The sequence below is a fragment of the Pocillopora damicornis genome, chromosome 8 (assembly GCF_964200805.1).
Source record: "Pocillopora damicornis chromosome 8, jaPocDami1.2, whole genome shotgun sequence".
Lineage (NCBI taxonomy): Eukaryota > Metazoa > Cnidaria > Anthozoa > Scleractinia > Pocilloporidae > Pocillopora > Pocillopora damicornis.
Genome location: NC_142677.1, coordinates 13,988,977 through 14,001,564, shown reverse-complemented (window position 1 = coordinate 14,001,564; position 12,588 = coordinate 13,988,977). Strand labels below are relative to the sequence as shown.

At 36.8% G+C, this 12,588-nt stretch overlaps 3 protein-coding genes across 3 annotated transcripts in view; all 3 read right to left on the bottom strand.

The window, feature by feature from the left end:
• The window catches only part of LOC149041503 (uncharacterized), a gene marked incomplete at its 5' end in the record, with an annotated part of 38,431 nt that overhangs the window by 2,375 nt on the left and 23,468 nt on the right, over positions 1 to 12,588 (bottom strand). The gene's annotated exons all lie outside the window — the stretch shown is intronic.
• On the bottom strand, positions 134 to 5,289 carry LOC113680008 (uncharacterized). The gene is made up of 5 exons (XM_089214161.1): positions 5,112 to 5,289; positions 1,665 to 1,942; positions 1,457 to 1,574; positions 1,069 to 1,191; positions 134 to 345 (listed from the first exon to the last, which is right to left on the bottom strand). The coding sequence occupies exons 1-5, from the start codon at positions 5,182 to 5,184 to the stop codon at positions 149 to 151; spliced, it is 789 nt and encodes a 262-aa protein (XP_089070287.1). The 5' UTR covers positions 5,185 to 5,289; the 3' UTR covers positions 134 to 148.
• LOC149041507 (uncharacterized) lies at positions 5,307 to 11,598 on the bottom strand. The gene is made up of 7 exons (XM_089214157.1): positions 11,526 to 11,598; positions 9,826 to 9,920; positions 9,549 to 9,663; positions 8,938 to 9,051; positions 8,256 to 8,437; positions 6,974 to 7,304; positions 5,307 to 6,267 (listed from the first exon to the last, which is right to left on the bottom strand). Exons 1-7 carry the CDS (start codon positions 11,596 to 11,598, stop codon positions 6,224 to 6,226), a joined length of 954 nt encoding a protein of 317 aa, XP_089070283.1. The 3' UTR covers positions 5,307 to 6,223.

Genomic DNA, 12,588 nt, shown 5'->3' with positions numbered 1-12,588 from the left:
TTGCTGTTGAGCGGGAAATTGGCGCGCGACCGGTCATACATCATCTATCTGCGCATGCCTCACACTTGACCAACCGCTGTGTTGAGTTTTCTATAATTATCTCACACCCTATCTAGGAAGATGTAACCCGTTAGGTCAGCACAGCGTGTTAAGCGGTATTTACCTCTTTAGGATTGAACATTTGCCAACTTTGTACTATACGGTTTTTGTAGTTTCCTCGGTAGGATGAAGTGGTATCTAGGACAGCGGTAACATTTCCTGAAAATGTGTCGGATGAATTCCAGAACTCCCCAGCAGAAAATGAAGAATTTATTCCACCAATAACTTTGAATATCATCATCCAACCTTGATAAAAGAACCAAAAAAAGTGGTTTTTAGAAATTGTAAGCTTCTTGCAATCCAAATTTTCTAATTTTGAATTATATCCATGAAACCGCGATTTGAACGCGTTTTTAGTTTATTTTCTAACCGCTTTTGCCTCACGTTAATTTGTTCCAGCTTACCCTCTAATGGTCCTAAAATTTATGTAAAAGTAAAAACATGAAAGTTTTTCATTTAGAAACAGTTTCAGACTGAAACAGTCCTAAATACTAAAAACTGCCTACTTCATAACATTTTCTTGTTTTTTCCGCCTCAATAACTGGATATTACATTGTGACTGTTTTCTTTTGACACTAAAGTTTGCTGCCAAGTGACGCAAAAGACAGAAAGAACAGGATGAAGTCTATGTCGGGCAATTTTGAATAGGAATAGGAAAAAACCGGGCCCGCAGCAAACAAAGCGATTTATTGAGTTGAACCATTTGGTGCTTAAAAACCTTCTTGCTGTAAACTTCAGATTTTTGGTGGCGAGACTGTCTCCAATGCGCTGATTTATCTTGTAATGACTGTTTAGGTATCAACATTGACTATTAGTGAGACAGTGGGAAAGGGACGGAAAATCATCCACCTTGGAACTACAATATCTTAAATCCGAAGGTTTTCGTGACAAAGTCGCCTCACTACCTCAAAACAACGACTTCTACAAAAACCACGGAAGTATCTAATTCATGATCAGTGTGACACATACCTCCACCGTCCGTTGTCTGGTCGCAGTAGACAGGGAAAGGCCCTGATCCGTGATTGAAAATGTTGTAAATCCCAGTTTTCTTGGGAGCTTGAGAGCAGTTCTGAAGCTGAACGGCTGGAAATACTACAAAATTCAAAAAAGAGGGGAATGAATCTTGCTATAGGATATTTGGTAAATTACCGGTTTTTTTGTTTGTTTGTTTGTTTGTTTGTTTTTTTTTATTTTGTACCATCAGATGAACTATGCCCAGGAGTGGGGAAAAATACATGGATACAATTCTGTAAAGGCTGTTTTAACCATAAAATAAACTTAAGGAAAATCTGCAGATACTTTACAGACATGCAGCGCAATGGCGAATCTTGCATCAAATGTAATAATTTAAACTTACTTTTTTCACAAAATTCTCCAGAGTAACCGTTCTTACAGATGCACTCGAACATTTCCAGTTTGTGTTTGGCGACAACGCATACTCCTCCGTTTTGGCATGGATTGGAAGAACAAGGAAACTTTAAAGGAAAAAGAAACATCAATTACAGCAGTTATTTTTAAGTCATTTAATGTCGAAATGCTGTTTAATGATAGCGAAAGATCCTTACCTTAAAAGACGAATAGTGATGCCAACTCTTGCTTTCTTTGAGTTTGTCAGGGTCGTTAAACTTGTTGGTGGACAGTAACTCACACCACTTTTTTCCTTCGGCGGCAAAGTTCACAGAAACGCAGAGCGGATGGTCAAGACATTTTAAGATGCATTCAAAGTCGTCATATGGTGTAATTATGTCAATTCGGGGTACATTTAGGTAATGGAACTTGTCCACTGAAAGCAGACTCTGTCTTGAATTCTGCCCATACTCGGAATCGAAATTAGTACGAGTATCTGTCGGTTGAAGATAATTCTTAAAAGTTAGGATATTCTTAACTGTAATTATTTGGGGGAGAAAAGTACTGATTTCTGCAAACTAGAAACTTTGAATGGGAGTAACTGACGGTTTTGGGTAGATTCTTTCCTTTTACCCGAGAAACTGCTGAAATTAGTATTGTTTCTATCAATAACGAAAGTTTACCATGTTTGCCATTATATTACGTGTTCACGTTACCGTGGGAAATCCAGTCTCTGTCTTTGCTTTTAAGGTTACCCCTCATTTTGGCGAGTGCCTTCAGAAAAACAAGTTACACGCGAATTTCACATGAAACCAAAATAAACTAAATAACAATGAATAGGTTATGCAATGCAGAATTCGATTAAATTGTAGGCTATTCGACTTTGCCTCCTTTAAGGCGAATGAAGCCGGTTGACAGAAAAATGACCAAGCACTATTCTAGCGAATTAACCACAGATCAATTGTGTGGAATGGTGCTCAGGTATTAAACTAAGACATTTGGAGGCCAAATTTTGCGATGTATTTCTCGTTTATTCTAAAGGAAATCAGTTTTTCTTTATACTTTGAACTCCTTTACAGCATCTTTAGTCTTTTAAGGATGCTAAAAAATTGCCTCTTGATTGCAATCGAGGCAGATGTGATGTTTAGACCAAAGAAATCATATGTTCTGTTGAAAACCGCTTCTGAATTTACGTGGTGAAAAAAAAATATGTCAAAAAATTAGATTCCGTTAGAGATTAATCCAAAAATATAAATATCGTGGAGGCTTAACTTGTTATAATAAAGATGTTTTGTTTCGTTGATGGTAAATATCATTATAAGATGAAAACAGGATAATGTAAATTTTTTTTTTTTTTTTTGCAACCGTTGACTTGCTGAGTGCTTTTTCGCGTATGTAAAAATTATCTGTTGAGGAAATGTTTGGCTCGGTTTAGTCTAAATAGCCGCAGGTAACCAACGGTTTTGTTTAAAGTTGGAAAATGCGCATACAGATGTTACACACCTGCGGGAATCACCTGAATTTGTACCCAAAATTGGCTTGAAAAGTTTTTCTTTTCACCCTATTTCGGAATGATGATGTTCATTAACATGTTTATCTCAGGAGAGGAACTGCTTGCATTTTCTCCTAAAAATATTACTTAGTTACGAGACATCCATCTACAGAATTGAATGTTAATTACAAAATTGTTAACATGTTCTTTTAGGCTTAAGTGAGGTAGATGCGATGTTTAGAGTAACGAAGTCATACGCTGTGTTGAAACACGCTTCTGATTTTACGTGGTGAAAAAAAAAATATGTCCAAGTTAATAAAAGTTTATGACGCCCTAAAAATTAGATTCCGTTAGATATTAATCTAAAAAGGTGAGAAACGAAGAGGCTTCACTTGCTATAATAAAGATGTTCTGTTTTGATCGTGGTAAATAACATTATATGATAAGATAATGATAAGTTTTTTTTGCAACAGGTGACTCGGTAATTGCTTTTTCGTTTACGTAAACATTATTTCCTAAGGGAATTTTTGACTCGATTTAGTTTAAATAGCTGCAGGTAACAAACGGTTCTGTTTAAAGTTGAAAAATAAGTATCCGGTGTTACTCACCGGCGGGAATTACCTGAATTTGTACCCAAAATCGGCTCGTAAAGTTTTCCTTTTCACCCTATTTCAGTATGATGATGTTCAATAACATGTTCATGTCAGGAGAGGAACTACTTGAATTTTCTCATAAATTCCTCACTTAGGTTACGGAGACATCCACCAACGAAATTGAATGTTAATTAAGAAACTGTTAACTTGTCCTTTTAGGCCTATATTAATTGTTTTTACAAGGCTTTCCTACGTTGCTGAGCCTTCAAGTACTGCAAAGTGGAATAATTGCCACCTCGGTAAATTCATTCATTTGTGAGATTTGAAATTTTGCTTGTAGTACTCCTCGTAAAACTATTCTGGGTGAATGGCAGATAAAAGTTCGTCATGTTTTTTTTTTAAGTGCTTCCTAAGTGCTTTTTCGTGTATGTAAACATTTATTTTTGGGGGAATTTTCAACTCGTTTTATTTTAGATTACCGCAGGCAACTAACAGTTCTGTTTGAGGCTGGAAAAAGCGTTCCCATATGTTTCTCACCGGTGGAAATCACCTGAATTTGTACCCAAAACTGAATTGGCTCGAAAATTTTTGCTTTTCACCCTATTTCAGAATGATGATGTTCAATAACATGTCTATGTCAGGAGAGGAGCTGCTTGCATTTTCTCATAAATATTTTACTTAGGTTACGACACATCCATCTACGAAATTGAGTGTTAATTAGGAAGCTGTCAACATGTCCGTTTAGGCTTATCTTATTTGTTTTTACAAGGCTTACCTACGGTGCTTAGCCTTTAAGTTCCGCAAAGCGGAATAATTGCCCCTTTGGTAAATTCCTTCATTTGCAAGAGTTGAAATTTTGCTTGAAGTACGCCTCATAAAAATAATCTGGGTGAATGGCAGATAAGAGTTCGTCATGTTTTTTTAATGAGCAAATGAGGTAGCACACTTGGGCTCACAACTTCTCTAAAATTATTAAAATATACTATCCTCCAATTGTAAAAGATAAAACAGAAATGTCTGGATGTGCTCTTTGGTAATTTGTTGCGATTTCTTACGGTGCGATTTTATCGCATCGCACTTTAATTTTTCCCATCTTCAACAGTTCACGAAACACATACAGCTGGTTATTGAAACAAAGTTTATCCTTTGTTTAACAAAAGCGAGTTCTAAGCCATCTTCTATTTGGCCGAACCCATATTTCATCTGAACTTTTATTTTTGTGAACAGTGTCAAGAGGGCCGAAAGCGAATAGTGGAAGGACATTCATTCAATTAAATCAACCCCCCTATAGAGAATCCTCGAAATCCAATGATTAGGTAAAACCGTGGTTTGGGTTAGTTTGGCATCGTGCAAATAACCGGCCCATTATGTCAAAGAACAAACAGCAGTAAATGCTAACGTGCTATTTCCATCAGAAAATTGAAAAGCCGCCATCTGTATCTTGCAGGAAATATTGAAAACACGATAACAATGAAACCGTTGCTTTATTTTCTGTCGATCGTGCCTCTTTTTTTACGGTAGTAGTGAAAGATTCGATTTCTCAGTTTTTATTTGTCAAAGAACATACGTGAATAACCAACCTTGTGACCAGGCAATCTTGGGTATCATTGAACACAGCTCCAGTAACAGAAAACAGATCCAAGTGAAAGACATGGCACAAAGTCATACAGACATGGAGTACAAACTGAATTTTTCCCACCTGTACTAAGCGTGATATTAGCTTCATTTAACTTCATGTTTACTTTTCAACCTATAGCTGTCTAGTGTTCTGTATATGTGCCTTTTATTGTATAATTTTATTGAACAAGAAGTCTATGCAAGGAATAAATATGAGGAAAATTCAAATATTAATTTTACAGAATGCCAAAGCGTAAACTCCGTTTCCATGGCCAGTTTCGCTAAATAAAGGCTGCAAGGATGAAAGGCCATTAATTTTCAAGGTTATTTCTCTTACTAACTTTACACCTATCCACCGCTATCGAACTTATACAAAGTTGTCTGAAATTCCCATCTTATTTAAAAACTAAAACAACAACTATAACACTGTGTTAATTAACAAATTGACAAGAATATTAATTTATTTGCGTTACGAAGCTAAGCAGATATTTTATTCCTGCACGTTCTGAATGGCAATGTGTGTTTATCAGTGAGTGTTTCGATATGTCTTAAGTTATGTGATAACTAATTTGAATAACGGTATATAAGTGTTGAGTAATAAGAACTAAGAGTTAGTCCGTCGGGTCTGTGAACATATCTGGAAGGGCAACTAGCAGCAACTTGATTATTAGTTTCAAGTTCTCGATAAGATGCATTAAGCCTCGAACGCCATGAAAAGTAGTTCCTTAGAGAGAGCGAAACGCGCGTCAAGAGAAAGTACTGCATTAGTATCGAAAAGAATAAAGGCCATAAAGCTATCTAATAAGAGCGAGTTTCGTTAGCAAGTTATGGTCAACGAATATCTATCTGACAAGCTCGCGTCAAATTCTGATGACGAAAAGAAAATGTCTCGAGCAGAGAGAATAGCGGATAAAGATAAGCGTCGTTGGCAGTAACAAGCCACTTCTTCTTCAAAACCAACGAGTTACAGTCAAGCACTTTGGTATGATTTTGCAGTCATTTTGCGTATAACGTTAAGGCAGAAGTTTTACTTCTCAACATTTCATTCAGATTCATTGGCTGGCGTCCTTGGTCTTCAACGTACATACACAACCATAACCTCAGCGCCTCCGACGTCGGCTTGAGAAAAGAATATAACCAAAAAAACTAGCGATAAATAATACATAGTAAACTATTTATTGAGATCTCATTAAATAGATTGTTAACATAATACATAATCCATAATTAGAGATAGATGGAGAAAAGAAAACAAATAAAAAGTTAGCAAAAGTGACCTTTTCCGAGTGAAACCGGATTTAGAGCACCGGCCTTTTATCATCGGAGAGGTTAAATTTCAGATGACTCGAGCAGTATTACACTACATTACTCTCCTCTCAGTTTGCTACCGAGATTTTGCCCAGTAATTAACAATTACAAATAAATTCTGACAATCAGATGAAATAAAGAGGGGGAGGGGAGGGGGAGGGGGAGGGGGAGGGGGAGGGGGAGCGCCGAGGCGTCTTAAAATATCACTATTACACCATATTTATAAAAGGTCGACATGGCAATCTGGCGAGTACTCTCCATTTGACACAGTGAGACCCTTTCCCCCCCCCCCCTCCCCCACTCCATCCCACTTCGAAAATCCTGGTCACACCCCTGAAGAAGAAAAGGAGATGGCAACGAAACCATTCCATTAGGTCTGTTTAGGAAATATCTCGTTATCTCCCTGATTTGGTAACAACAAAAAAAACAAACAAAAACAGTAATAAAGGTATTCCAAGATTTCTTACATCAATTTTCACCACAACAGAAGTATTTCAAGATTTTTAAAATCAATTTCTACCTTGGACTTTATTCCATGTGATGTTGTGAGTTTTCTTGCTGTATAGAATTGCCGGCACGGGGTGAAATTTCTCCCAGGCACAGATAGCTCCCCCGATCATAAACCACCCAACATCATTAGGGCATCCGTTGTACTTAGCTGAGATTTCAAAGTTTCGTGCACTGTTATGGCCATTGATGCGAAAGGGATATATGTTTGCTGCACTCTTAAGATCTGTCCATGGTGATTGAAGTAGATTATTTTGTGTAAACCAGTCCACGTTAGTTGTTCCTCTAGCATTGAACTTCATAGATATAACTTCTGCTCCTTTCGTGTAAAGCACTACACGAACCTAAAGTCATACAAGAAAATTATCTGTTGTTTACATATCAAATGCATAAGTATGGGATAAGATAAGAATAGTTACATCGGGGAATTTAAAGAATTGTTTATCAATTGTTGTTGTGTTTTTACAAACTTATTTTCAGTACCACATGACATGGCTCTATGTAAACTCGAGAAGGCAAAGTTTTGAGCCCGAAGTTATTTTACCGGCTTGGTTCTAGTATCACTCTGTCTTTGGCACGGAAACCCTTGTTTTTCAATCGTCCTCGAAGCATTAAAAGCTAACACCCTGAGTACTTTTTAACGTAATTTCGGATTGAGCAATCTTATTTCAGCTCAGAATTTTCTTTGAATATTTTATATCATTGTGGTTTGCATATTTTGTTGGGGTTTGACCTTGCGACCGGTCGTTGTTTCTCTTGCGAGAATTTCACAATTTTAAAACATAACTCCTTTTCTGAGAACTATTCTCCTACAAGGATAAAACATAAGCACTTTTCTTATACCTATTCCCAAGACGATACACTCTTAAGGTTTGGGAAGTAAGGTAAACAAAGCAACGTAACAAATAGGGATCTCATTGCATGGCCTGTGATATTACTCTCTGAAACAAATTGTTTTGGTTTATATTCTTTTATACCATTTATATTCTATTTTATTCTATTCCTTAATTCCTTTCAAAAGAGGCAAGAGCAGTTTAGAAAAGTACCTGCTTGGTTTGTCTTTAGGAACATGATGAACATCATTTGGAAAAGTGTTTCGTAACAAAAAATTTGAAGACAAGTTTCCATTAGGTGGAAACCTCAGGTTAATGAGAAAAAAATTGTTGTGATCTAACTGCCAGTGATTTATTTTTACAGGCCATTTCTATGGAAATACATTGACATTACATAAGAAATTTGTAAAATAAGGTGCACTTAGCCTAATCCTCTGTGGTGTAGATATTTTCCGGACTTACCTCTTGAGGGTTAAAAATTTGCCAACTTTGAACGATACGGTTTTTGTAGTTTCCCTGGTAGGTTGAAGTGGTATCTAAGGCAGCGATAACATTTTCTGATAATGTGTCGAATGAACTCCATAACGTGTCAGCAGTCGGAGAGGAAGAATTTCCTCCAATGTATTTGAATATCATCGTCCAACCTTAAAATAGAAAAAAAATTGTCCAGGTTAGTGAAAATTGCTTGTTCCTTTGGAAAACTCTAGAAATAGTTTTCATAATTAACTGAATGGACATGACCTAAGTCCACGGACCTTCCAAGCCAAGTGAGTTAGCCACTTGTAAATGAAATATTTTTAAGGGAAAAAAGGGGGTTAGTTTGGAGAGAAATTGTGGTGCTGCGTCGGTGGGAGAGTATAACAGGGTAATCTAATGTTGTCAACTTAGTTGAAAACGTAAATTGGCCACCTTAAAGAGTTTAAAGGCTGACGTTTCGAGCGTTAGTCCTCAGTCAGAACGATACTGATGACCCTTACTCGAGGGTCTCAATGTGTTGATTGGTTTTACGTCTAATGGTTAAGCTTTGGCCTATTTGCGGTTAACGGTTTAAATTTGCCAATTTTATACGCCTAACGGCTGAATTTTTGACCGTTTTACTCCTAACGGTTAACCCATCGAGATCCTGCTTTTTAGTTTGACGTACCACCTCCATCACTTGTCTGGTCGCAGTACACTGGGAATGAGTCTGATCCACGGTTGGAAATTTCGTAGACTCCTGTTTTCTTTGGGGTTTGGGAACAGTTCTGAGGCAGAATGACTGGAAAAATAAAAGTAGAAAAGATTCCTATATGAGTCCTTGCACACGATGCAGAGATCTATAGGTCTCTCTGCTGTACTAGACTGTCCTGGCATTCTCATTTTACAAATCGGAAACGAAATGAGTGGCTTTTTTGGCAGTCTAGATGAAAATGTATTTTCATCAAATTGAAATACTATTTGTGTAAAGCTTTTATATATGATTTCGATAAGTTGGCACGAGTGACTCCCTCACTACAAGTCGTATCATAATAACTCTTGTTCTCTAAATCGCAATGAGTCGGTTCGGGATAACCAAAAACATACTAAATTGTGTCCGGATTGGCCATCGAAAACCTAAGTAAAAAGGAGGTTTTTCGTTATACACAACTAACATATTTAAACATAAAGTCAGTGACTTTGGAGAATTTCGGAAATTTACTTGAGCAGAAAAACAAGAATACCAAGCATAAAAAAGCAGGAATAAGTGCATTACTTGATGAAAAAGCTACAAAATACCTTGGTTACAATTCTCTACCCTGAGTCCTTGTGTACAGACACAACGGTATCCTTTTGAAGTAAACCCAGCTTGACAAGTAGAATTTTTCTGACATGAGCTGCTTCCACAAGGATTCTGCAATTAAAAAAATAGAAAGGACACAGTGCCTTTCCTTTGTTATATGCTAAGAGCACGTGTGCTTCTTGAGGGATTACTATCATTATTACTGCACTTACTGCAGTCATTTTTAAGTCATTTAAGTTGAAAAGCTTTTTAATGACAACAAAAGATTCTTACCTGAAAAGACGAATAGTGATGCGAACTCTTGCTTTCTATGAGTTTGTCGGGGTCGTTAAACTTGTTGGAGGACAGTAACGCACACCACTTTTTTCCTTCGGCGGCAAAGTTCACAGAAACGCAAAGAGGATGATCGAGACATTTCAAGATACATTCAAAGTAGTCATATGGTGTAATTAAGTCAATTCGGGGTACATTTAGATAATGGAACTTGTCTACTGAAAGTAGATTCTGTCTTGAATTCTGTCCATACTCGGAATCCAAATTAGTATGAGTTTCTGTGGGTTGAAGACAATTATTATAAGAAACGTACTGATTCTTGCAAACTAGAGACTTTGAATGGGAGTAACTGACGTTTTTGGATAGATTCTTTCCTTTTACCCGAGGAAGTGATGAAATTAGTGTTGTTGTTTCTTTTCATATTACGTGTTAACGTTACTGTGGGAGATCCAGTTTCTGTCTTTGCCTTAAAGGTTACTTCGCACCTTCTCGAGTGCCCTCAGAAAAAAAAAAATTTACACGGTATGTTTCTCATGAAACCAAAATAAAGTAAATAACAATAAATAGATTATTAAATGCAGAACACGATAAAACTATTAGCTATTCGACTTTGCCTCCTTGAAGGCAAATGAAGCCAGTCAACAGGAAAATCACCGAGCGCCATTCCAGCAAATAAACTACCGATCAATTCGCTGGAATGGCGGTTAGGTATTGAATTAAGGCCAAATGTTGCGAAATGTTTTCCTTTCTGATTACAGCTGAGGCAGATGTCACGTTTTGACTAAACATCTCATACGCTGTGTTAAAAAACGCGTTTTTTTTCTCGTGGTGAAAAAAAAATATGTCAAAGTTTATGAAAGTTTATGATGCCCTAAAAATTAGAGTCCCCTAGAGATTAATCTAAAAAGATAAAAATCGGGGAGGCTTAACTTGCAATAAGAAAGATGTTCTGTTTCATTGGTGGTAAATATCATTAGAAGATGAAAACAGGAAAACGTAAATATATATGTATATGTGTAATAGCCGTAGGTAACTAACGGTTCTGTTTGAAGTTGGAAAACGCATATACAGATGTTACACACCGGCGGGAATTACCTGAACTTGTACTCAAAATTGGCTTGAAAAGCTTTTATTTTCACCCTTTATCGGAAAGATGATGTTAAATAACATGTTTATGTCAGGAGAGGAACTGCTTGCATTTACTCATAAATACTTTAGGCTACGAGACATCCATCTGCGGAATTGAATGGTAATTTGCATTGAAAATTGTTAACATGTCCGTTTAAGCTTATCTTATTTGTTTTCAAGGCTTTTAATTTCCACAAAAAGCGAAATAATTTCCAATTTGATAAATTCCTTTATTTGTGAGAGTCGAAATTTTGTTTGTAGTACGCCTCCTCAAACTATTCGAGGTGAAAGGCAGAGAAAAGTCCGTCATGTTTTTTTAATGAGCAAATGAGTTAGTTCACTAAGGACCCACAACTTCTCTAAACTTATTAAAATATACCATCCTCCAACTGTAAAAGGTGCTATTTCTATCAGGAAATTGAAAAGCCGCCATCTGTAGCTTGCAGCAAACATTGGAGAAACATTAACGATGACACCGTTGGTTTATTTTCTGTCAATCACGCCTTTTTTTTTTTTGAAAGAATCGATTTCTCAGTTTTCATTTCGTCAAAGAACATACTTGAATAACCAACCTTGTGACCAAGCAATCTCGGGTATCGTTGAACACAGCTCCAGTAACAGAAAGCAGATCCAAGTGAAAGACATGGCACAAAGTCATGCAGACATGGAGTTGTACAGTTTGAATGTTTCCCAGCTGTACTCGGCACGAGATTAGCTTCAATTAACTTCCTGTTTACTTTTCAACCAATAGCTGTCGAGAGTTCTGTCTATTTACCTTTTACGGTACAATTTCGTTGCACAAGAAGTCTATGTAAGGTATTAATTAAATATGAGGAAAATTTTAAATGTATTTTTAACAGAATAGCAAAGCGTTTAAACTCCGTTTCCATGGCCAGTTTTGCTTAATAGAGGCTGCAAGGATGAAAGGCCGTCAATTGTTATTGTTATTTCTCCCGCTAACTTCACACGTCACCACCGTCATCGAACTTATACAAAGTTGTTTGAAATTCTCATCTTATTTAAAAGAAACCAACTATAGCACTTTGTAAATGAACAAATTGACAAGAATATGAACATATCTGCGTTACGAAGATGAGCAGATATTTTATTCCTGCATGTTCTGAATGGCAATGTGTATTTATTAGCGAGTGTTTCGATATGACTTAAGGTATGTGTTAAGTTATTTGAATGACGGTATATAAGCGTTGAGTAATAAAAATTGAGAGTTAGTCCGTCGGGTCTGTGAACACCTGCGCACAGGCAGTTAATTTTAAGATGGACGAACTTTTAGCATCTCACCTCACGAACGCAGCAGAATATCGTGTAGCTGTATTGGATCCATCTCGATCCATTCATTATTCAAGCAATCAGATCTGCTATTTCGACGTCGATCGGCTCATTAACAGAAAAATTATATCGATCAAATCTAGGGCAGCTAGCCGCAGGTAACTAACGGTTCTGTTTGAAGTTGGAAAACGCAACATACAGATGTTACACACTTGTGGAAATTACCTGAATTTGTACACAAAATTGTCTCGAAAAGTTTTCCTTTTCACCCTATTTCGGAATGATGTTCGACAACATATTTATGCCAGGAGAGGAACTGCTTGCATTTTCTCATAATTAGCTAACTTA